At 37.2% G+C, this 23,996-nt stretch overlaps 3 protein-coding genes across 4 annotated transcripts; 1 reads left to right on the top strand and 2 right to left on the bottom strand.

Annotated features, from left to right (window-relative positions):
- Positions 1 to 13,777: 13,777 nt before the first annotated feature.
- On the top strand, positions 13,778 to 15,226 carry LOC107416478 (F-box/FBD/LRR-repeat protein At1g13570). Its single transcript, XM_060816818.1, has 4 exons — positions 13,778 to 14,065; positions 14,125 to 14,487; positions 14,684 to 14,812; positions 14,930 to 15,226. The coding sequence occupies exons 1-4, from the start codon at positions 13,778 to 13,780 to the stop codon at positions 15,224 to 15,226; spliced, it is 1,077 nt and encodes a 358-aa protein (XP_060672801.1).
- A 380-nt stretch (positions 15,227 to 15,606) lies between these two features.
- Positions 15,607 to 19,397, bottom strand: LOC112491419 (protein NSP-INTERACTING KINASE 2). 2 transcript variants are annotated; one of them, XM_025073021.3, is made up of 2 exons: positions 18,565 to 19,397; positions 15,607 to 16,107 (listed from the first exon to the last, which is right to left on the bottom strand). In XM_025073021.3, the coding sequence occupies exons 1-2, from the start codon at positions 18,751 to 18,753 to the stop codon at positions 15,862 to 15,864; spliced, it is 435 nt and encodes a 144-aa protein (XP_024928789.3). In that variant the 5' UTR covers positions 18,754 to 19,397; the 3' UTR covers positions 15,607 to 15,861. The 2 variants fall into 2 exon arrangements, with proteins under 2 accessions (XP_024928789.3, XP_024928790.1); XM_025073022.3 differs by lacking the exon at positions 18,565 to 19,397 and adding an exon at positions 16,311 to 17,238.
- Positions 19,398 to 19,531: 134 nt separating this feature from the next.
- On the bottom strand, positions 19,532 to 23,311 carry LOC107416502 (protein NSP-INTERACTING KINASE 1). The gene is made up of 11 exons (XM_016024991.4): positions 22,691 to 23,311; positions 22,412 to 22,544; positions 22,199 to 22,270; positions 21,931 to 22,074; positions 21,732 to 21,803; positions 21,573 to 21,632; positions 21,389 to 21,486; positions 21,117 to 21,266; positions 20,676 to 21,017; positions 20,208 to 20,587; positions 19,532 to 20,099 (listed from the first exon to the last, which is right to left on the bottom strand). Exons 1-11 carry the CDS (start codon positions 22,785 to 22,787, stop codon positions 19,779 to 19,781), a joined length of 1,869 nt encoding a protein of 622 aa, XP_015880477.1. The 5' UTR covers positions 22,788 to 23,311; the 3' UTR covers positions 19,532 to 19,778.
- Between the last annotated feature and the right edge of the window lie 685 nt (positions 23,312 to 23,996).

The following is a 23,996-nucleotide window of genomic DNA, read 5'->3' as shown; positions in this document are numbered from 1 at the left end:
GTTAAAATCATAATTTCCTTAAATATCAAATTTTCATAAAATGAATTTCCATAATTTATCAAAATCAAAATATGCTTTAATGCACATATACATTTCAATTTATTCAAATTGTGCCATCAAAATTTAATTCACATTTTATCACATAATCAATATAGAATAAAAACATTCAAATATCAGAATATTCCAAAATATAATTAATTTAACACCCGAAAATAATTTTGAAGGTGGGTCACTCACCTCAAGCACGTGTATCAATCGAGATCCTCTGTACAATCAACTCCACTACCCACACGTGCACCTAAAATATTCACAATACACAAAACTAATTATTTTAATATTTTAATCGGATAACTCCTAAATGGGTACCCGGGGAGCGAATACAAATGACAACCAAAATTTATGAGTAATATACCGAATCGAAGCTTGTGAAATGAGGATTACGAAGCTGGTCTTACTTTCAGGAGATCGGACCCGAGGTGGCCGGAATCTCGCTGGAAAGCTCTCGAATTTTAGACCCTCAATTCTCACAATCTGTTAAGAATTGGGGAAAGTGGACACCAGATTTGGGTTCAAAGGGTCGGAATTAGTGGAAAAGGATGGGTGGTGCAACTGGAAACTCACCGGAAAGTCAATTTCCCGACGAGCCGCCGTGGTCATCGGAACCCATCACCGCCGACGGCGCGTCCAGTGGCCACTAGTCATGATTTTTTGAGGAAATGTAGATCGGAGGATGGAACCAGTGATGAGGCAAACGGAGGCTAAATTGGGGAGAAATCTGGGTTTGAAGCAATCGGCGCCGCTGCCCGAAAAACCTCAAATCTGGGCGCGTCGGCAGTCGGTTGGCCATGATTTTTGGCTGGCTGGCTAGTTTTTAGGTGGGCATCAAGGTGGGGTGGTGCGTGTACTGTTCTGGTGGCTGGAAATGGGTGAACAGCGGTTGGCCGATCCTTCCCCTTTTTCTTTCTCTTTCTCTTTCTCTATCCTCTTTCTCTCTCCTCTTTCTCCTTCTCTCTCCTCCCTCCCCTTCTCAACCAGTCAAAATGCCCGTGGGTGCAACTGTGCACTCACGGGAGGGTCCACTTTTTGTGACACATGGCATAACTGGTCACACACATACAGATCCATGAATAGTAAATGCTGTCTCGAAAAAACTTCACAGGTCCGTACCTTTCAAACCACATGTCCAAATCGGACGTGCCGCTAGTCTATGAACTCATGTCGATGAGTACTTCACAAGCATGCATGAGTCAAAGGTCAACTTTGCACGAACAAAAAGTCAACTCTGACATCCCTTGGACAGTTTGCACCTCAACTTGTTTTGCTTATAACTTTCAAACGGTAGCTCCGATTTTGACGTGCTACTAGTCTACAAACTCAGGATGACACGTAATTTGCAACGGTGTCTTGGTCAATGCAAAATTCCACCTGAAATAAAAAGTCAAAATTTTGACCCTCTCAATCAACGGTCAACCTCGGTCAACATGCAAAAATTTCGATGTATTTTGGGACAGGTTGTTACACAAAACCCCAAAGAGAACAGTCAATTGCTTCTCCGACCTCCTCGATGCAGATTTTTCAAAAAAAACCTTGGCGAGCAACGTCAAAAACTTAAAGACACCCATAAATCCTAGTAGAATTAGAACAAAATCGCCATTTGCTAAAGAACCAGATTCTTTCGATCCACCATTCAAGTATTTCTGAAGTAGTAAAGAAGAAATAACCACAAGCGAGAAGGTAAAAACATTCCGATACTCGTAGAAATAAAGGCGAGATTGAAGATGGGCATCATCGAGCATTAGCCTGAAGATCTGAACATTGCTTTTATCGAACTCAAACTTGTTGTCCTTGGATTTGGTCTTCTTTCTAATCTCAGTATTGGTTTTGGATGAGAACCCAGATGCTGAATTGGAGGAGCCACAAAAGGTTTCCTTGTATTAGATCTAAAATAAAGGATATCCAGGTTTTTTAAATTTTTTTTAAGGGTGTAATGGATATTAAAGGGCAAAACAAAAAAGTTCACTAATGCAAGGGTATATATCGTCATGGCCCTTCTAAAGAGGGCATTGGGCCAAATTCCCCAAATAGAAATCGAAGCTTATGCATGGGCCAAATTAAATCACACTGGATCTTTAGCCCAATAAAACTGGGTTGAGCTGCTAAAGTAGAATTTAGTCTTGGATGGTTTTATTTACACAACCTAAAACCTTCCCCACACTTTGCACAACATAATAATAGTAATAATAATAATAATAATAATGAAAAAACCATTCTTACACGTTCTTCGTAGCTAAGTTTATGGAAAACTCCTTTCGACTTTTTTTTTAGGTTTAATTTCTCTGCCTAAATAATAATAATAATAATAATAATGAAAAAACCATTCCTACACTCTTCGTAGCTAAGTTTAGGGAAAACTCCTTTTGACTTTTTTTTTTTTTTCTTTCTTTTTTTCTAGGTTTAATTTCTCTGCCTCCACCAGCTTCCAGTCTCTGCAATTTTCCAATTTTTCAATTCAGAAAAAGCAAAGGAGTTTAATATCGAGGTCCATATTGGAATTCGCATCTAAATGTTCCTGCAAATCATAAAAGTTTCAAAAAAAAAAAATGATCAACAGGCAAGTGACTTCATTAAACAAAAAATAAAAATAAAAAAAATAAAAAAAGGGCAAGTGACTTTTGTAAAAGAGAAGGAATGGAGGCTTTCCAGTTTCTCCAATACAGGAACGTTGTAAGAATTTTGCATTAGTTCAAGGTACTCACTGTCACTGAAACTACCAATTTCTTTAAAAAGAAGACGATTTTGAACTTTTCTTTTTCTTTTTTTTTTCTTTTTTAATTTTTTCAAACTTCATATATATAATACTCAAAAAGGTTAAAAAAAAATTTTGTCAATTTATTTATTTATTATTATTATGAGATGTTATAAATGAAAAAAGTTTATAATTTTAAAAAGAAAATTAAACAGAATAAGCCTCTATTTGGAAGAGCTTTTTTTTTTTTTTTTTCTTTTGCTTAAAAGCTTATTTGAGGGCCAAAAGCTCTTTTATAAAAAAAAATAAAGGTGTTTGACAAAAGTCAATAAGTACTTATTGACCAAAAATGAATTTTTTTAAGCTGGTTTTGAGAAGTTAAAATTTTAAGCTTATCTAAAAAAGCTTCTTTTTTTTTATACTTTATATGGAAATTTAATGACCATTTAATACAGTTTAATGAGCATTTAATGCAGTTTTTTTTATTTATAATCAAACATTTATTAGCTTTTTAATAAAAATTCTTTTTCAAAAAGATTTATTATACAAAGTTCTACAGATTAAAGCTCTACTTTTATCAGCTATAACAAACGGATCGTAAGGATAATAAGGGTTATTGGTAATTTCACATCAAATGGTAGCGTAAATAGACATTTGTATCTTGCAAAAAGAAAGACCCTTTGGTCTTTATTATTTTTCTCTTTTCGCAAGATCCATATTCTATTAAAATGCAATTTTTTTTATTTTTTTTTTATAAAAATGGGGGTTATATTAATCGAAAAGAGGCATATTGTAACACCCCGTCCCAAAGTACAAAGGAAATTTTCCAACTTTGACCGTTGACCATTGACTTTGACTTTGACCGTTGATCGAAGGGGTCAAAAGTTGACTTTTTAACTCGGATGGAATTCTAGGTTCACTGAGGTACCATTACGAAGTACACATTGGCAGGAGTTCGTAGACTAGTAGCACGTTGGAAACGGAGCTACGGTTTGAAGGTTATGAGCAAAACAAGTTGAGGTCCAAACTATCCAAGGAATGCCGGAGTTGACTTTTTATTCATGCAAAGTTGAGCTTTGACTCATGCATGGTTGTGAAGTACTAGTCGATATGAGTCTGTAGACTAGTGGCACGTCCGATTTGGACATGTGGTTTGAAAGTTATGGACATGTAGAGTTTTTCAAATACTGTATTATTTTAATATTATTTTTAAACGTGTAACGATGTGCCACGTGTGACTTAATAAATGTGACCATGTGTCACCATGGTGAGGTGACACATGTCAACCATGTATAATATCATATTATTTTATTATTGTTATTTGTTATAAAAATATTATTTTTAATATTATTTAATTAAATTATTTTATTTTCTTTTATTTCTTTTTCTTTCTTTTTCTATTCTTTTTTCTTTTTTTTCTTTTCCCCCACGTGGGAAAAAAAGGGGACCCAGCCCCGTTCTTCTTCTTCTTCTTCTTCTTCCTTCTTCTTCTTTTCTTCTTCCTTTCCCTTCCTTTCTCTCTCTCGGGTCTTGTCGTATTTTTTAATTCCGACCACCACCTTGCTACACACGCCGGCCAGTGATGAGTGGAGGGAGGAGGAGAGCTCGGCCGCAAAATTTCACGGTCACCGGCAGCCGGACGCGCCCAAATTCGCCGGTCGGAAAATTTTCTCTCTCCTCTTTTCTTGTGTTTCCGGCCAGTTCATTCCAAATTGCCGCCCCTTTCCCCCTATTTTAGGTCCTCTGAGTTCAAATATGGCCTCCAATTTCCAAAATTTGAAGCGGTTTGCGAGATACGAGGAGATCAAAACCGACCGAAGCTTTCCGGCCACCACCGGCGGAATTGGGGTCAATGGAGACCAGTAATGCGATCCTCGTTCCACAAGCTTCGATTCGGTATATTATTCGACAATTTTGGTTAACGTTTGTGTTTAACCCCCCGGGTACCAGGTATTATTTATCCGAATAAAATATTAATTTATTTGACTGTGTGTGAATTGTGTTCTAGGAGCACGGGTGAGTCATGGAATTGATCCCATGGTGGATCTTGGATTAATTGCGTGCTCCAGGTGAGTGATCCACCTTTAATAAATATTTTGGGGTAACTAATTATATTTATTTGGTGTTTAATTTGATATCTGAAATTTATGCTCATGTGGTGTATTTTAAATATAATCGGGAAAAAAATATTATTTTATATATACTTACCCATTGGTGCTAAACGGAAATTTGGGGTCATTAAGAAATTCCCGATTATTATTTTATTTTGATTTAATTTTATTTATTATGCATGAGCAAGGTATATTTCAGTAATAATCGTATGTGGTTTTAATATTATTTTCGGGCATAATTGGTTTAAATATTTTGTGAAAATATTTGCTTAAATTGGTGGTTTAATTTTCATAATTATGCCCGTGGTATATTATTTGTTGAACCGCATGTTGCGAGAAAAATTATTTTTATTCGTTATCGATGTTTTCGTACCGGGTTTGTTAAAGGAAATTATGTGGGATGGTAAATGTGAAAATTGGTATATTTTCCACGGTAATTTTGGAAAAAACGGTACGGTTATAATTAATTTAATAATTGTTTTAGACGCACTCATACAGTATTGGTGTTCTGGTTGTATATGTGGTTAGCGCGCAAGTATTATGTCTCCCGTGAGTTGCCATTGGACCGAGGGCAGGCAAGTCTTATATATTGCGCATCAGCCGCTCCCCTCCTTGGCCGGGATGACGGTTTCAGCAGCGGTACTGTCGGGATGCCGAAGTGCCGTTTGCAAGTTTCTCTCTTTAATCTCCCCGCCAGTCGGTACTCGGGACGCTGGGTATCGGAGGGCATCACTGGTATATGGTGTGGTGCGTCAAGTGTAAATTTTCAAATAAAATTTCAAACCCCAAAGAGTACAAAAATTATTTATTATAATTTATTATATTTTAATTATATTTGGGGTATTTATTTATTTGTTGTTTATTAAATTAATTGATCCCTTGGTTTTCGGGAAGTACGAATATCGGGTTTTGTGAAAATGTTTTAAAAGGAGAACATTTCCAATGGAGTGAATAGTGAGGGTTTTGAGAGAAATAACCTTCAAATGTTTATTTATTTATTTATTTAATTGTTCGGTATTGATTAATTAAATCCCCTTATTTGTTATATTATTAATATTAAAAGTGTTCAGTAGTTAGGGTCACTCACTGAGATGATTAGCATCTCACGTTTTTAATTTCCGTTCCCCTAGGTCCAGGTTGGGAGACGTTGATCGTCGGGGCGAGCCCGACGTCTCAGGTCATTCCCGAAAATCCAAGAAGTATTTCTTCCCTTTTTCCTCTCCATCTTGTATTACTTCTTATCTGTCATCGTATTAATTTCATATTTATTTGTAAAATGCTCTGTATACTGTATTGGACATATAGTTATTATTTATGCACTGAGTTGCTGTTATTCTTTGAAGTGCTGTAAATTTGTGGAATCAATTTGTAGTATTGTGGGAGGAATAAGGGGATGATTATAGAAGTGTGTTTTCAGTGCAGGGAATTTTTGGTTAGTCCTACCCTTAGGGGAGGTGCTGCCGGATTTTCCGTTGGAAGGTTCGGTGGTATTTCCCTGGGATCAGGGCTTGTCTAGGGTTCCGGGAAGGAATTCTGGACAGGTCCTGACAGGCATACAAAAGACCAATACACCACTACCTCAGGAAGAATTCTGTTGACCACCTTCTTAAAGCATTAGCTCTACAAACTCTCTAGAGATCAAAAAAGGAGAAATCTGACCACAAAAGCTATTCAGCAGACCCCATCTGGCTGCTAGGTGTGCCAACCTATTGTTATTTCTTGGGGTCCAAGCAAAGGTGACAAAATTGAAAATGGGACACAATTTTAAAGTTTCCTTGATGAAAACATTTGCAGACCAATAGAAAGAGTGAGACCGCGGATTGTTGAGGGCTTGAACGATGCTTTGGGCATCACTTTTGCACATAACGTCGTGAAATCCTTCGGTAACAGCCATGGCCAAAGCCTTACAAATAGCAGCAGCTTTTGCTGCCTCTGCAACAACAATCCTCTCTTTCCAAACTTCAACTTTGAGAACTTGACCAACATGGTTCCTGACTACAATACCGAGACTAGAGAAATCCTTCCCTATCGACACGTCTGAGTTAATTTTTAGTGTCCTATAAAGGGGAGGGGACTATGCGGTTGCTTGGTTTCTAGTGGGGGCTAACTAGTTTGTTGTAAAGGGCCTACTTGTCCAAAACTCAGCAAATCTTTTGTTAATGACCCTAACTTGGTCTTCTAAAGGATTTCTTTTACCTTCACAAATGAGCTTATTTCTAATTTTCCAGATGGACTCCAAAATAATCACCGCATACAGGACAAAACTATCACCATCGCTGTGGAAAATCGGTAAGCTGCCGACCAAGTCTACAATTCTATCGAGATAAGCTTCGAGACTAGGCAGTTGAAGGTACTCCCACTTAATGCTCCAGGGATAGGCTAGCCAGAGTGCCCTTGCAACCGTGCACTTAAAGAATAGATGACCTTCATCCTCTAAACTCCCACAACCATGGGGGCAAAGAGGGCTTTCTAACTTCCAGTTTCGATGAAGCAAGCGAGATCTAACTGGTAGGCAATGTGAGGATAATTTACACAAGAAAAACTTAAGCCTTTCATGAAGGTTGCTACCCCAGAAAAATCTCCACCATTTTAAGTTGGCTCCACCTTGCTGGCTTAAGAATTTATAAATGGATTTGACTTGGAAAAGGCCTGACCTGCTCCCCGTCCAAACTAGATCATCCACCAAGGAGTTGTTCGCCCAGAAAATTTTAGAGATGTTATCCACTGATTCTTTGTCAAACAAGTAGTGCAAAAGTGGGATGTTCCATTTACCATTAAGGAGAAGTAAGGAATCAACCATTTGGCAATGCTGGTGCTGTAGATGCGGGTTTGGTTGGGGTCAAAAATTACAGGCGTAGGGCACCCATGGGTCCTCCCAAATGTCTATATTGTTGCCTTTCCCTACTCTGTAGCATAACCTTCTGGATAAGATCTATCTTATGCTTAAAATGCCTCTCCAATGCCAGGAGCAATTAGTCTTCCGACCACAATGCATAGAGGAAGTATAAGGGAAGTATTTGGCTTTAAGAGCCTTTACCCAAAGCGACTCCAGATTGATTGCCAATGACCAACCAAGTTTGCAAAGCATAGCTAAATTAATGTCCTCCAACTTCCAATGCCCAAACCGCCAGCTTTTTTGGGACGACAGACCTTATTCCAAGAAGCCGGAATGAAAGACACCTTGTTCGATATATCTCCTTTCCAAAGAAAGCGACTGGCTACCTTATCAATATGCCTACACCATTCCAGTGGAATCTTGTTTGCAGACATAGTATATGTAGGCATGGCCGTAACTACGGATTTAACCAAAACTAGTATGCTCGACTGAGAAAGTAACTTCGCCTTCCAATCCTGTAAACGAGCCTCCACCCTCAGCCGCAGCTCTTCGAAGTCCTTTGACTTGTTCTTGCCCAGAAACAAGGCGTTTCCTAGATATTTGGCATCCTTATGTAATTCTTTAATATTAAAAATGCTCTTAATACTGGCTTTCACACTCCCCAGAACATTCTTTGAAAAGAAACAGCCATATTTTTGCTTGTTAATGGAGTACCCTGTCCATTCACAATACTGATGCATACATTTGGCCACTTCTCAAACTTCATTAGAATTAGCTCTGTAAAAAATAAGAATGTCATCTGCGAAAAATAGGTAAGAAAAGGAAGGACCGGATCTGCCAAGAGATATCTCATGGATTTTGCGTTCGTCTTCAAGCTTATGGAGCATTCGAGACAGGATTTCTGCAAAAATAATGTACAAGTAAGGCGATAAGGGGTCTCCTTGACGAAGTCCTTGCTCCATTCTTACTTTTGCGCAAATGCTGCCATTTAGAAGTAAAGATGCTCTGTCGTTGGTGAAACACTAGCTAAGGAGCGACACTACTCACCTTGAAAAACCAAACCTTATAAGGCTTTCCGAGAGGACTTCCCAACTTATACGGTCATAAGCTTTGTGCATGTCTAATTTCAAACCAACGATACTGCTGGCTCCTCTCTTCTTCTTCATAGTGTGAATAATTTCATTAACCAAAACAATGTTCTCACCAATCCACCTTCCCGGATTAAAAGCGGCTTGGTTGGGAGAAATGAGTTAGGGTAGTAGAGGGCGAATTCGGTTAGCCAGAATCTTGGATATCACTTTATAGATTGTATTACACAGACTAATTGGTCTGATGTGATTGAATTCCGTGATCCTCCTCGTCTTAGGAATTAGCACGATCACGGTTCTATTGATAGCTACTGGAATACGACCAGATAGAAAGACATTTTGAATTGTTCTCACAACATCGTTTTCCACAATGCTCCAGTAGTGATGGTAAAAGAGTGCAGGCATTCCGTCCGGCCCCGGAGCTTTAGTAGGATTCATGATCTTCAGGGTCCCCAAAATTTCAATTTCTAAGGGAATAGCAGCTATGTCGTCATTATCTAGCCCCGAGACCAGGGGATGAAACAACTCATCTAAAAAGGAGCATTGGACCTTCCATTCCTCTATGGATAACTCAGAAAATTTCTGAAGTAAAAAGGTTCCGATGGCTTCTCTAGACTCCAACCACGTGCCTGAGTCATTTTTGAGGGTGGAAATGTAGATTTTTCGCCTGTTCACCAGTGTTGAGGTGTGGAAAAACTTCTAGTTTCTATCACCATCTAGAAGCCATAATTCCCTGGATTTTTTTACTCCAGCACAACTCCTGTTTAAGCTGCCACTCATCCCAATTCTTTCCGCAACTTAGTTTCAAGGGATAGATTACTCACAGACGGGTTTGAACCCTAGAGTTCCGCCAACTGATCTTCCAAATCTTTTATTCGGGATTGGCAGTAACCAAAAACTTCTCTATTCCACTTTGTCAGAGCCTTCTCTATTCCACTTTGTCAAAGCCTTAGCTGTACATTGAATCTTAGCAGTCAAGGAGTAACGTCTGCCGTTCCTTATGTCTTCATCCCAAGTAGTGTTAATCACCAGTTCACAAGATGGGTCGCGTGTCCAAGCTTCCATGAACCTGAATGGCCTAGGAGCCTTGAAGTGTTCCAAGGTAAAGTGTAGCATGATAGGGACGTGATCAGACCTCGTTGCGGTTAGATGGACAACCCCTGCCTTATCGAACATAAGCTGCCATTCAAGACTAATCACTACACTATCCAATCTTTCTCTAATATTCGGTTGGCCACCCCTTCGATTACACCACGTAAATGGGTTCCCGGAAAACCCCTAATCTATACCACCCACCTCATTCAAGAAACTTCTTAAGAAAAAATTTGTCTTCAAAGAAACTCTTCTGCCTCCATACTTCTCATTCTGGTCCAAAACATCATTGAAGTCTCCAATACATAACCAAGCATCTAACCCAGACTGAAAACAGATTGCTAGAGTCTTCCAAAAATCTTTCCTTAATCCACGTTCAGCTAGGCAATAACAAAACCACATGTCCCACGCCTTCCCCTATTGGTTAGTTGACCTCACTCCGATAATCCAAATGGAACTAAAAATAATGTCCCAATTCAATTCCTCTTTCCACAATTAAGCCAGACCATTACAACCGTTTACTGCTTCTACAATATGTGAATGATCGAAACTTAAAGAGCTAGCAATGGCATTCATCTTATACTGAGTTACCTTGGTTTCTATGAGAAAGATACCCAAGGGGGAAGAATTCCTTACAAGGCCACGCAAGCCCCAGACTGCCGAAGGTCTTCACAGCCCTCGGTAGTTCCATGATAGCACCTTCATTGACTTGGGGGGGCATGGTAAGGTCTGCCTCCTCGGCCTTTATATTTTCAAAGGTAGTAACACCAAAGAACCCGGTAATCTCATCGCCATTCTTTTTCCTTCTTGCTTGGTCTTTCAGTTTCAGCTTAGTAGGAATATTTTCTATATAATCGGGGTGTCCTAAGCCTAAAAAGAAGGAAAAGGTAACCTGTGGTAGAGTACTCGCTGGATCACTTGGCTCCGCATCTTCATGTTTAGTAGAACTGGACAAAACATCACGAGTGGGATGCCCTGTGATGGCATTGGCAACTCGCATTTTCTTATTAGGTCCAACAGGTGCAGCTTTCCTTTTCTGGCCCGCATAACGGGGTTTGAGAGAAGGCCCATTGAAGCATTTCCTCTACGCATGTCCTCGGGCCCGGCCCAAAACTGAGAACACTGAGGGCAGGCATTGTTGAATTTAAATTTTCAAAAACCTAGCCTTTGTCAGTGGGTAGGTGACGTTCTTCTCCCAACACGTCTTTTCCATGCACGTGGTCCTTAGAGGTTGGTGTGATAGTTGTTACGGAATTGGGAGAAAAACAAATAGCAACGAAAACAAAGAAAGTGAAGAACAGACACACAATTTACGTGGAAACCCTTGACGGGAAAAACCACGGGCAGGGAGAAGCAAATCCAATATCGAAAAATTAGTACAAAGGTGAGCAAAATTGCGCGATATCCTAAAACCCCAATTACAGCCGAAAAACCCCAAAAGCATCAAAAAATATATATTGTACGGAAGACATCTTAAAATTGAACAGAGCCCTAAATTTTTCTCCAAAATTAGTTTCACCAAATGGGTCGCACCGCGAGCTTTTCAGGTCGGGTCAACAAGAATTCGAGTCACTAACTCTAACAATAGTCTGTGCTGGCTCTGCATGTGACTTTCGCTCATCCCCTTCCCTAAGCCGAACTCGGTCCGAGACTCGGTCATAGGTTGACTCTGTGCCTTCCTCTTGTTCAGGCTCCTGATCATCTGAATCTGGATCTGGTACTACCAGCTTCACCTCTCCCTCACCATTTTTGGTATCTGTATTAGTGTCCTCAAAGAGGGAATCAAAGATTTCACCTCTCAAAATTTTGACTCTTCTTAGAAAACTACCTTCCGATACCACGGTATAAGCCCCCGCTTCTGCTCGCAACCAGGGACCGTATAGAGCTCCATTGGTTGCTTGATTTCCAGAAGTAGATAGTTTGCGGGTGGCTTGCCCATGTCCTATGATTTCGCAATTATAACAAAACTCCGCGAGTCTTTCATAACAGAATTGAACCCAAGCACCTCCTTGATCAAATTTCTGAAGAAAACCAGTAGGTATCGGCTTCTCTACATCTACCTTGACACGTAGCCTCATGTATTTCATACCTATAATGTTGGTGTGAGAGGAGGAATTGCACTGCAAAACTTGTTTGAACAAGGAGCCTATCTTGATGGCATTGTCTCTTGTCATGAACTGGAGTGGGAGACCATGTATCTGCACCCAGAAAGATAAAAGGCTAAAATCGATGTCTCGGATTGCATGGTCAGGACCTCACTCTCGCAGAAGGAGATGTGATCCCGTAATGGACCAAGGCCGTCATGACCAGATTCTGGTTCTATCATCAACCGATTTAAAAGAAAAGAAGAACACATTTGGCGAAGTGGCTCCACCCCTACCGACTCCTGTGTAAACCACACTCTTCGAATTATTAGCTGGACCTTGTTTTTTGGAATAATTTTTCCGGATAAAATTTTCCCCACCAGAAAGCATTGGGATATCTGTTTCGCACTATCTTCATCGGCCGTTAAACGAAGTTCAGGTACTCCTGTGACTCCAGTTGGTATATTATCCTCCATTCGGCGAGCAGCAGTAAAAGCCAAAGGCTCTTAAAGCTACAACCACCACTAGGGGTGAAGAAAGGTATACTAAGAAGATACCCAGCAGCTCGAGACTTCTGCGAGAACTTAGATCTCAAGGATTCTCGTCCCAGCAGCTCGAAATTTCTCTTGTGTATAGTAATAGCCACCAAGTAAATGCAATTCTTATATTTGTAGCAAAAAATAAATAAATAAATGTCATTCTTAGATTAAAAATAATAATTAATTCCTTAGCTTTTGGCATTTTGTCACAGAAATAATACCCCTCTAGTAAACTATAAGGAGAAGCTCTTGATTGTTTTCCCACCAAAATCTTTCTTTCTTTTCTTTTCGAAGAATCGTAAATCTCTTAGCTTGCACAAAAATACATTTCTTCAAACCCACCTCGTCGATTGTACAATCCTGGTCAGTTTCTAATCAATATTGTTGTTCGTCTTCTTTTTCTTTCTGTTTTACATGTTTTTTACAATGCTTTGAGAAATGGGTTGGTGCTTTTAGCAGTGGGATTTTCCAAGAAATGGGTAGGTTTTGATGGTAGTTTTCTCTGAAACCACTTGGAAAGAAAATGGAAATTTTCCATTTCTTCATTCCAATGGTTACTTTCCTTGTGTTTTTATCAACATCCAAATAAGGGAAAAATTTTGATTAGGAAAATCATTTCTTCCTCATACTTTTTGTTCCTCTTTATTTTATTTTATTTTGTTTTGTCTCATTTGTTTTGTTTTGTTGTTTGTTTTTTTTTTTTTCTTATTTTTAAAAAAGACAGTTTTATGGATGTGTGTTCTGCTTTCAACTGCATATTTTGATGATAATTTGTAATGGTATAGATTCTTATACATTGCCTGGCATGGTTTTTGTAGTAAAACATCACCTATAAACTATTCTTTTACTTGCCAAGAATTTAAGAAAGATTCAAAGGACCCGAAGAAAAACGTACGATAGAGAACATTGCAAGAATGGCTCTTAGTTGTTTTACCTGTAACACTACCCATAGAGAAAAATAAGATATTAGCTAGAATCGAATTCATTCCATTGTATTTGAAACCCCTTCTTGATCTGCTATTTGTACATTTGATCCCTAGTAAAATAGCTCGCTTCTAAAAGATAATAACAACTGTTCCTGTTGGTAACCTACTTCATCCCTTGTGTGCATAATTTAAGCCAATTTTTACAGTTTTTCTACTTAGTGCATGTATCAAACTTGAGTGCAGTTTTATAAAATTGAATATATTTTTCTTTGGAGATGGGGCTGTTTTCTAGATCATTGAAGCTAGCATATGCCTAATATTTTTGCTTAATTATTGAAACTAGAATTTGATCACTATGGAAGAGCATGAAATTACCAATCTGCCTTGGAATCTACTAAACACCATCCTCTTGCAATTACCGCTAAAAGAAGTTGTGAAGACCAGTATCTTATCCAAGAACTGGAGATACAATTGGACTGGCCTTTCAGAGTTTGTTATTGATGATAAATGCTTATCCAGTTGTGCAATGGACAAAGTAGCTAGAGGGAAAGTGGTGATGAAAATTATCCAGCTGGTTCAATCAAAACATGCAGGCCCAATAGAGAAGTTTAAGCTTGCTGCTTATTGTAACCAGATCATTCAGGTTTAGATCAGTGGATTCGTTTTTTGACTCTGAGAGGTATTAAGGAGTTGATTCTGCAGTATTTTGATACAATCAGGCTTTTTAAGCTGCCTTCTTCTCTATTGTGTTGTTCTCACCTAACTAGGTTGGAGCTTTTTGCTTGCGACATTAAGCTCTCTAATGAATTCAAAGGATTAGAAAGACTTGCAATCCTCCATCTCACTCAAGTTCACATTGACAGTGAGACACTACGGAGCTTAATTGAAAATTGTTGTGTTCTAGAGAGACTGACATTGTCTATTCTTGATAATCGAGCTGTTTTAAGGATCCACAACCCAAAACTTAGGTATCTGAAAATAGATTCTGATTTTGAAGCTATAAATCTTGGGAATTGTCCATCTCTAGCCACTGTTGACATTCGGTTAAGGCGTCATGTAGACTTTGTACATGGAAATATTAACAATCTAGTCGAACTTGTGACATCCTTGACTGGTGTGGAGAGACTTACTCTGTGGTGAAATTATATTCAGGTACTTATTTTTCCTTCTCTTTTTCACTGTTTTTGGGTTTATGTAGTTTTGGTTTCTCAAATAACTTAATCATATGTACTGATTTTATTGCATTTGTTCTCGTTGTTAGTTTCTGTCTGATGGTATACCAGCACAATTTCCTTCAGGGTTCAAACATCTTTACCATCTTTTGGTTATTGACCTGAAAGAAGTGAAGCTAGATGGTATTGTGGAACTGTTTATTATAATCTGCATTCTCGTAGCTGCTTCAAACTTAGGAGCTAATTGTTTCAGTGAGTTGCTTTGGCAAATTAGTTTTTCGCATTATGTAGTTCTAAATAACCATAAAACATTAACATTTTTCTTTCTTTCGTAGGCATATGACAGCCCAAATGTTGCATCGGCAGGTATAGTAACATTTTTATGGACTGAACACTGGAAAAATCTGATGTTTGAACATCTTAGAGCAGTGAAGATAACAGGTATCAGCACATTTGAGAGTGCTGCATGGGAGTTCATCAAGTTTTTACTTTTTCGTTCCCCTGCTCTTGAGACAATCACCCTCATACGTTACAGGGATGAAAGGGTTCCTCAGGCACTGTTTGAGCAACTTCCACGAGCTTCACAATATGTTAAAGTTACTAGTTTTACCTCAAAATATGAAGCCCTTTGAGCCGTATATTATTCTTTTCTTCTTTATCCTTGTTTAATCACATTTTAATCAACCCTGATATACAAAATTGTGTCTTCTTTGGTTCTGACATTTACATATTCTTTAAGTAGCTATTCTCTCATCGAGAAATTACCACATATGAGGTCCATATGTTTTATGTATTAGACAAAACTTCTTATTATAAGAGTTTCATGCTGGCACTTGTCGCAGAAAATGACTTTTGAAGACAAAAAATAGTAAAAGAAAGAATGATGCCCCTATTCTAAACCATTACAAGATTTTTTGAGTTTTTTTTTTATTTTTTTTTATTTTTAAATACTTCCGAAAGTTCTATTGCACTGAATGTTTTTGAAAAAATGAAGTAAGAGGACAAACTAGAATACCATTATAGTATACAATGGATCTGACAATGTCAATTACACAAATACTAACCAATACAAGCATATATACTGCAAATATACAACAAAAACTTACAAAATTTATGCAAAACTTAATGGCTTCAACTATCATCTGTTCCTATGAATATGATATGCCCAATTTGGTTTAAAAGAAGAGAACTTTTTTCGGGAGAAGAAAATCACCTAGTACCAGAAAGCTCGATTGCTTGGACAAGCAATGAAGAATCATCCGTGAGATCAGAGTATCGGTCTGAAGAACTCATGGGGTTTGCATTTAGTTGATTCAACTATTTGAGAAGCTTCCCATCGTTCCACGAGTGCATCACCTTCAACCATCCGCACCACTTCAGACATCTTGGGTCGGTGGGTGCATAAGAGAGCCACTTTAACCATTTCCTCCAGCTCAACCACCCGTTCATAGCTGTTTTCAAGATCCTTGTCTACTAGAATTTCAAGCTTCTTCTCCTTATGAATCTTCTTTACCTGGGATGTGATCACATAACTCAAATTAGTCATATAAACAAGAGAAAGACTTGTTAGAACCTTGTTATCCAACCAGAGCCGTGAAACTGTGGGCTCTCCGTCTGATAATATAAAGTTTCATGGCTCAAGAGGAACAGAAGTTTTTGGCAACTTATTAATGGGTCAACTCAGAAATTAGTGTGTATGGGAAAATTGTGAAGTACCCAATCAAGCATTGCTCCTTTCTGGTTAGCAGCCTTGCCAAGAATTCCAGTACTCATCTCAACCGTCTTCACCTCCAGTACTCAATCTCTTATTCTAGGCTTCATGCCGAAGTTTAGTGTTACACCTTATATCTCGAATTCCCATCCTCAAGATTTCAAGGATTTTCTTGGAACCTTTGATCATTGTGAAAAATTACTTCTGGATAAAATCTCTACTGAGCTACCTATTCACTTTATCAGGTCTTGATTTCTTTTCTTCTTCTTCTTCTTCTTCTTTCTTTTTATTTTTTTATTTTTTATTGTTTATAATAAAGTTGTTTATCAACTGATGGAACAAAATGGCGTATCATTATCTAACTGAATTTTACTTATTATTTTAAGGGGTACACTTATGCATCTTTAGTTGATATTAATATTCTAAACCTAATAGAATAATATAATGACACATTTATCTTGTCATGTCAAATCGGTAAACTATTTGGTGCATATAGTATTGTTATTTGTGACTGACCATGAATATACATATATATATATATATATATATATTTTTTTTGTTGGTGTAACTTTTGGAAGGTATTGATATATCCTGATAATTTAAGAGAGAACATGATTCCTCCATTATATAATCTTACGTATCAGAACGTAGAACTGAGATGGAAAAGAAGACATAGTATTGTGCTGCTGGTTGAAGAGTTGCTTTGGCTTGTTCCTCATCTGGAAACTATTTCTATTATATTACATGATAGTGATCTCGAATTTGTGAAATCCTAAAATTTAAAGGGTATATTGTATTGTTTCAATTATTGTATTGTTTTAAACTTCATAAAATATAATCAGCATTACACATATTCATCGTCTTGTGGCCGTTCGTCCTCTTCAGTTTGCATAATGCCATTGGTCTTCTACCACGACATCATCCATTCCATTCTTACAGGTCTCATTTTTCTGGCATTTACCAAAAAACAACCAAAAAAAAAAAAAAAAAAAAAAGGAATCTCATTTTTTAGGTTCCTCATCTTGATCCTAATGTGCCCTTGAAATGCATGTTTATTTATTTATTTGGCATAAGTCTTATTTCAGTTGGGGCACACGTAGAGGGAAAGGGAATTTAATTTTTTAATTTTTGAATCTTGAATTTTTATTTATTATTATTGTTATTATTTCTTTTTTTTTACCATGGGTAATCATGTTTGCTTTTCTTTCTTATGCATACAATGTTGCTGATGAATGATTAAAAGGTGTTTTTCTTTGGCAAATTTGCATTAAGAGTATTTCATCTTATTTTACTGTACTTTCTTTTGATATCCTGTTTAAAATGTTATTGATACCCAATTACGTTTTTTGATTGGTTTGGTTTTCCTTCTATTGAATTGTGCCTGTAATTAGGCCTTTTGATGTCTTCTTTTCTGCTTCTAGTTTTAGTTAACTTTGACTACTTTTTGCAATCTAAAACTGATAAATGGATTTGAGAAAATAGTTGTTTGTTTGATGCTGTGAGAAGTGCTTAATTTACGTGGAAAATTGAAAGCTGCATGTCGATTAATTGCCCTATTCACTTTTTTCCCCCCCTTCCCAGTTCATGTGGAGAATTTTGTTTTGTTGATTGTGAATTTTACTATACTAATGTGAACTGTCATTTTTATTTAATCTTTACGTGTTAAACTAAACAGCCTATAAAATATCAATCAAATTCAATGCAACAGCAGTTGATGCTTTTGGACAATTGATGATGATAATTCAAAACTGTTACTATCTAAGATAACGCACACAATATATATAACTAAACTTTAAATGTTGTGGTCTGTTTTTGTCAATTAAGTTGTAATTGCTCTCTCTCTCTTATATATAATTAAATTATATTAAGGTATTATATATAGTCTGGAGCTAATGCAGCTTTTGTTATGTATGCTATACTTGTTTGGTTTGTTGCATAATTATCCATCATAAGTTTGTAATTACTAATGATATATCCTTGAATTATCTATTTCACTAGGTATTTCTCTGCGTCTAAGTTCTAACCCTTTTGTTCACTGTCACTATATAGAGTTGCATATCTTTTTGTAATGTCTCTTTCTAGCTTGTAGAAATCCGTTTTTGGTTAACTAACAAAATATTCTTGTCTGCTATCTTATTTCTGTTTTAATCATCTAATCATTCATATATGTATATGTCACATATACATTTATAGATATATATATATATATATATATATATATATATATATATATGTATCATTGTAGCTGAATATGCTAACCTCCCTATATATGTATGCATCATTGCAGCTGAATATGCTAACCTCCCTCTGATTCCACCTTTTCTGCCACCGGGTTTTCACCATTACTATGATGGAGTGATTTTCGCATCCTCCGGAGCTGGTGCATTGGTTGAAACTTTTCAAAGGTTGGTATATATATTCTTTCACATTATACAAAAGCAGAATCATATTATGCAGAATTATTATATATGTGGTTCAGATTGTTGGTTTATATCCTCAGTTCCTCACCAATGCTAATGTTGTTATTGACTTTCGTTTTTCCGTTTGGTGATGACTTGGATTTGGATTTGCACGAAATAGTCTTTGTTTCAGATGATGTGCTTGGAGTTGGATTGATGTATTACATTTATTTTCTATTTTTTTATGGCCATAAATTACCTTGATATATGTACATTAACACTGTTATCCTCCTTTCATAGGTCTTTAACATCAACAATGTTGCAACAAACACTATAAGAGACTTACTAAGCACGTAAAGAAGTCATTATCTGAAGTTTCAACATCTCAAGGTGGTAAAGGTAAAAGGAATTTGTACTTTTACGTCCCCTGCTCTTGGGACAATTCCCTTCATCCGTTACAGAGATGAAACAGTTCCTCATGCATTGTTTCAACAAATTCGGTGAGCTTCACAACATGTTAAACCTCAGAAGATCATGTACTTTGAGCTGTGTATTGCTCTTTACTTCTTCATTCTTTGTTTAGTAGCATTTTAATCAACCCGATATTACAAATGGTCTTCCTTGGCGCTTATGTCTACATATTCTTTTAAGTAGCTATTTCTCATCAAGAAAATACCATACACAAGGTCCATATGTTTTCTGTATTACAGGTACTTCTTATTGTAAGAACAACTGTTGCTTCATGTTGCAAAGAATGATGCACCTGTTCTAAAGATTTTATGAGTTTTTGTTTTCTTTCAAAAAATCTGGTTTTGAAGAAAATGAAGTACAAGAACAAATTTGAATACCATTATAGTATATAATGAATCTGAAAATGTCAGTTACACAAATAATAATCTGTACAATTGGAATACAAACATCAAAAAACCTTGGGCACTCTGATATACTGCAAATATACACCAAAAACTTTCAATATTCATGTAAAACTCAATGGTTTCAACTATCATTTATTCCTTTGAATATGACATGCTCAATTTGGTTTAAACGAAGAAAAAACTTTTCTTGAGAAGAAAATCACCTAGGACCAGAAAGCTCCATTGCTTGGACAAGTAATGAAGAATCATCTGTGAGATCAGAGTATCTGTCTGAAGATGAAAACTCATGGGGTTTGCATTTGGTCGATTCAACTCTTTGAGAGGCTTCCCAACGTTCCACAAGTCCATCACCTTCAAGCATCCGAACCACTTCAGACATCTTGGGTCTGTGGCCTGGAAGATACTGGGTGCACAAGAGAGCCACTTTAACCATTTCCTCCAGCTCAACCCGATCATAATTGTTTCTAAGATCCTTGTCTACTAGAATTTCAAGCTTCTTTTCCTGATGAATCTTCTTCACCTGTGATCACATTACACAGATTAGTCACATAAACAAGAAAGACTTGTTAGAACCTTGCTATTCAACCCGAGCCATGAAGATACTATAGATAGGAACATTGTGAAGTACCCAATCAAGCATTGCTCCTTTCTGGTTTGCAGACTTGCCAAATTCCAGTGCCCTTTGGCCTGTAATGAGTTCAAGGAGTAGAATCCCAAATCCAAAAACATCTGTTTTCTCAGAGGACTGGCCTGTGGAGAGATACTCAGGGGCTATATGCCCCACAGTGCCCCTTACAGCTGTGGTGACATGTGAATCTTGGTGATCCAAAAGCTTTGCCAACCCAAAATCTCCTACCACAGCTTCATAGTAGTCATCAAGTAGTATATTTGCAGCCTTCACATCCCTGTGAATTATTTTCGGGTCACATTGTTCATGAAGGTATAACAGTCCTCTTCCAGCTCCCAAAGCAATTCTCTTCCTGATGCCCCAATCCAAGACTGGTTTTCCTGTTTAACACAATTTACAGTTAAAACCATCAACCATGATTGTTGCATTCTGTAGTAGTTAATAATATGGATGCTCTTATTGTTTTACCTTTGAGACGGGAAGCAACACTGCCATTGGACATATATGGGTAAACTAGAAGCCTTTCTGTTGGTGTTATGCAAAAGCCATATAGTCTGAGAAGGTTCCTGTGCACTGCCAGGCTGATCATCTCAACTTCAGTCTGGAATTGAATCTCACCTCCAAGTGCACTGCCATCTTTCAGCCTCTTGACCGCCACGACACTACCATCTTGGAGAGTTCCTTTGTATACATTTCCAAAGCCACCCTTTCCTAGTATGTTCTTGCTGCTGAAGTTGTTTGTTGCAATCTGAAGTTCCCTGAACTGGAATCTTGTCAGGTTTCCAAGGGAAATGTCCCCATGATGCCGGTCTGAAACACCACAACAATTGCATTAATTAGGACTGACCACTTTGTTTTCTAATACCATAGTACTTTTATATCAATGGAGGGTTATCATTGAAGAGAAACCTTTGACATCAAAGAATTTCTGTTTATTGCGCCTATGCCTCCACCATAAGACGAAGCCAAATCCAAGTACAATCAGACACAGGCAGCCAAGGCTTGTACCAAAGGCAAGGGCTACATTGTGGATTTTAGGCTTGCCAGAAGGTTGATCAGCTAGAGAAGAAAAGAAACTGGGGTCAGAATCAACACAAGAACACACCAATAAATTAATTGAAGCTTGTTGATAGCTTATGGATAGAATTCTCTATAAAGAAAAGTAAATTCAAATTTTATACATTGTGAACTATTCAAGTTCATGGACATTGGCATCAGTGTAGTTCCATAGCACTCTGCTTCTGATCCTGTTGGGCAGATCAGAGGATTTCCAACAATGCTGAAACATAAAGGAGAAAAGCGTGATAAAGTTAGGTACCCAATTCTCTGATTAGAGGGGGGGGAGAGAGAGAGAGAGAGAGTTACTTGAATGTTTTAGCAGGAAATCTTGGTACGGGGCCGCTCAGATTGTTGTAAGACAGGTCTCTGAAATCCACAAGATTAGAGAATGATAAGAACACACTCCATGCTCACATTTTAGTAAAAGATATACATCACTGAGATAGAAATGGCCAAGATAATTACATATACTCTAGCTGTGGCATGTTAGCCAACGACGTCGGAATTGCCTCAGAGAAACTGTTGTTGTTTAGCCTCCTAAACCCAGTTAGAATAATCCATATCAGATTTACAATTAAAAAAAACAAAATGAAGAAGAAGAAGAGATTTATGGCTTTGCTAATATCTGTTTGAGCTTTTTACTATTATTTTCAATAATGCTTACATATATTGCAGGCTTCTGAGGTGACCTAGAGTAGCAGGAATTTCTCCAGTGAAAAAGTTATTAGACAAATCAAGCGTGTGAAGCTTTGAGAGCCTTCCAAGCTCCTGAGGGATTGGTCCTGTAATGTTATTGTTCTGAAGAAGCCTGTGGGGAAAAAGTACCAAGACCATGAGAAAAAGTACAAGAACATTAATTCTTTCATAAAAACCATATAATAAAAGAGAAAAGCAATTGCATTTAAAACCATCAGAATTGTGCGAGTACTTACACAATTTGAAGATTTGTTAAATTTCCTATGCTCGGTGAGAGGGTACCGGATATATTTTGGCTAGGAGTTCCTCTGTAACAAAGACAATTTTCATCGTTTCAAAAAACGCCTTCCACTACCAAAAGCAAAACAAAAAAATTTAGTTTTTTTTTTTTTTCCCTCTCTCTTTTGAAATGAATTAAAATCTTCATAAAAATTACAGTGAAGACTCACAGGCCAATAACCAGACTTTCAGGAGAACAAGTGACCATAGTCCAGCTGCAAGGGTCAACAGAAGTCCCATCCCAATTATCAAGAACACCATGAGGATCCACCAAAGACTCTTTTATACCGATTAAAGCTTGCACTGAGATGTTACAAAAGAAAACCAGATAAGAAATTCTGAGTTTTTCCTACTTATTTAAAAACTCAAAACTTTTACACCCTTTTTGCAAATTTATTAGCACAAAAACAATACATTCAAGTTTTTTTTTTTTTGTTTTTTTTTTTTACCTTCGTAGTTTACTCCTTTGGGGTTTAGAATCCCATTTGCAGAAGTCCAAAACCAGAGAAAAACCCAAAAATAGATAGCAGCTTCTGTTCCTCTCATTCCCAATGAAAAGAATAACTCACTCTCACTCACCAAGTAACAGAGACCCACCCCAAAGCTGAAGCTTGCTTGCTGTGACTGATAGAGTTTGAAGGAAAACAACCAAGTGAGAGTGGGTTTTAGTTTGTTCAAGTTTATCCTCAGATCAGAACCCACTTCTTACTTTACATGCTAGAATCCCATTAACCAAAAATCTTGTGTCAGACCCAAGGAAAAAAAAAAAAAAAAATTTATTCTTTGGGGTAGCATAAAGGGAACTAGCATGCCTGTCATTGAGTCAGGAGTTTGAGAAGAAAATAATATATAATAGTTTTCCTAAAAGAGAACAAAAGTAACCAAATCTAGGTAGAAATTTTAATAGAACAGGGAGAAAGTAGGAAATTCCCTCTAGTGTAATCATGCATTTGCAATGTGTGAGGTTTATATTTCTATTTTTATGTCTAAAGCAAAAAGCACTCCAAGTATGAGGATAGGGAAGTATCTTATACATCTATGGAATGGGGAATCAAATTATAAACATACTCATAAGAGAGAAACCAAAGTTGCTCCTGAGCTCTACCCAGTTGTGGGTCATGCAAATTATTTGGCCTAGGGATGGTAATATATGTGTATATATATATATATATATATATATATTTATATTTGAAGGTGTGGGTTTATTATATTTGATTACCTAAAATTATTACCCAAAAAAAAAGATTATCTGAAATTTAACTTTTTAAGACAGAAAATTGAAAATAAATCAGCAGTAGAGGAACAGGAAAAAAGAATTATATATATATATATATATATATGCTTTGCTTGGGACTGTGGGGAATCCAACATTCTCTGGGCTTGGCCATCCAGTAAAGTCACAAAAACATCATCTTCTCTTGTATGGAATTAAGAATGTGTCAATCTCGAGGGAAGAAAATGGGGCTCGAGATTGATGATGGATTTGGTCACCCACTATTCATGACCTATAAGGATCTTGGTTCAAAACACTTGTACATAAATTGTTATGTATTTAAATAGTATATTATATTAATATATATATATATATATATATATATATAATTGATGTCCTGTGGCTGGAAATGTTTGGTTTTGCTTTATAGATTCCATGAACCACTATCGGCTAACAATCACACATGCTCACCCTCCTCCTTCAGCAGACAGTCATTCCCAAATATTGTTCAAAAAGATAAAACTTTTAAAAGCAAAAGCTGC

The sequence above is a fragment of the Ziziphus jujuba genome, chromosome 4 (assembly GCF_031755915.1).
Source record: "Ziziphus jujuba cultivar Dongzao chromosome 4, ASM3175591v1".
In the NCBI taxonomy this organism is placed as follows: domain Eukaryota; kingdom Viridiplantae; phylum Streptophyta; class Magnoliopsida; order Rosales; family Rhamnaceae; genus Ziziphus; species Ziziphus jujuba.
This window is presented reverse-complemented; position numbering and strand designations above follow the sequence as displayed.

What these genes read in the sequence shown, in the direction of transcription:
- LOC107416478 (XM_060816818.1), top strand. Translation starts at nt 13,778, where the DNA reads ATGGAAGAGCATGAAATTACCAATCTGCCTTGGAATCTACTAAACACC. An exon ending in ATTGTAACCAGATCATTCAG is followed by an intron (nt 14,066 to 14,124) that starts GTTTAGATCAGT and finishes TTGATTCTGCAG; the next exon opens with TATTTTGATACAATCAGGCT. An exon ending in TTATTATAATCTGCATTCTC is followed by an intron (nt 14,813 to 14,929) that starts GTAGCTGCTTCA and finishes TTTCTTTCGTAG; the next exon opens with GCATATGACAGCCCAAATGT.
- LOC107416502 (XM_016024991.4), bottom strand. Translation starts at nt 22,787, where the DNA reads ATGAGAGGAACAGAAGCTGCTATCTATTTTTGGGTTTTTCTCTGGTTT. An exon ending in GAAATTCTTTGATGTCAAAG is followed by an intron (nt 21,018 to 21,116) that starts GTTTCTCTTCAA and finishes GTGGTGTTTCAG; the next exon opens with ACCGGCATCATGGGGACATT. An exon ending in TGTTGCTTCCCGTCTCAAAG is followed by an intron (nt 20,588 to 20,675) that starts GTAAAACAATAA and finishes TGTGTTAAACAG; the next exon opens with GAAAACCAGTCTTGGATTGG.
- LOC112491419 (XM_025073021.3), bottom strand. Translation starts at nt 18,753, where the DNA reads ATGATTCTGCTTTTGTATAATGTGAAAGAATATATATACCAACCTTTG. An exon ending in ATGCATACATATATAGGGAG is followed by an intron (nt 16,108 to 18,564) that starts GTTAGCATATTC and finishes ATCACATCCCAG; the next exon opens with GTAAAGAAGATTCATAAGGA.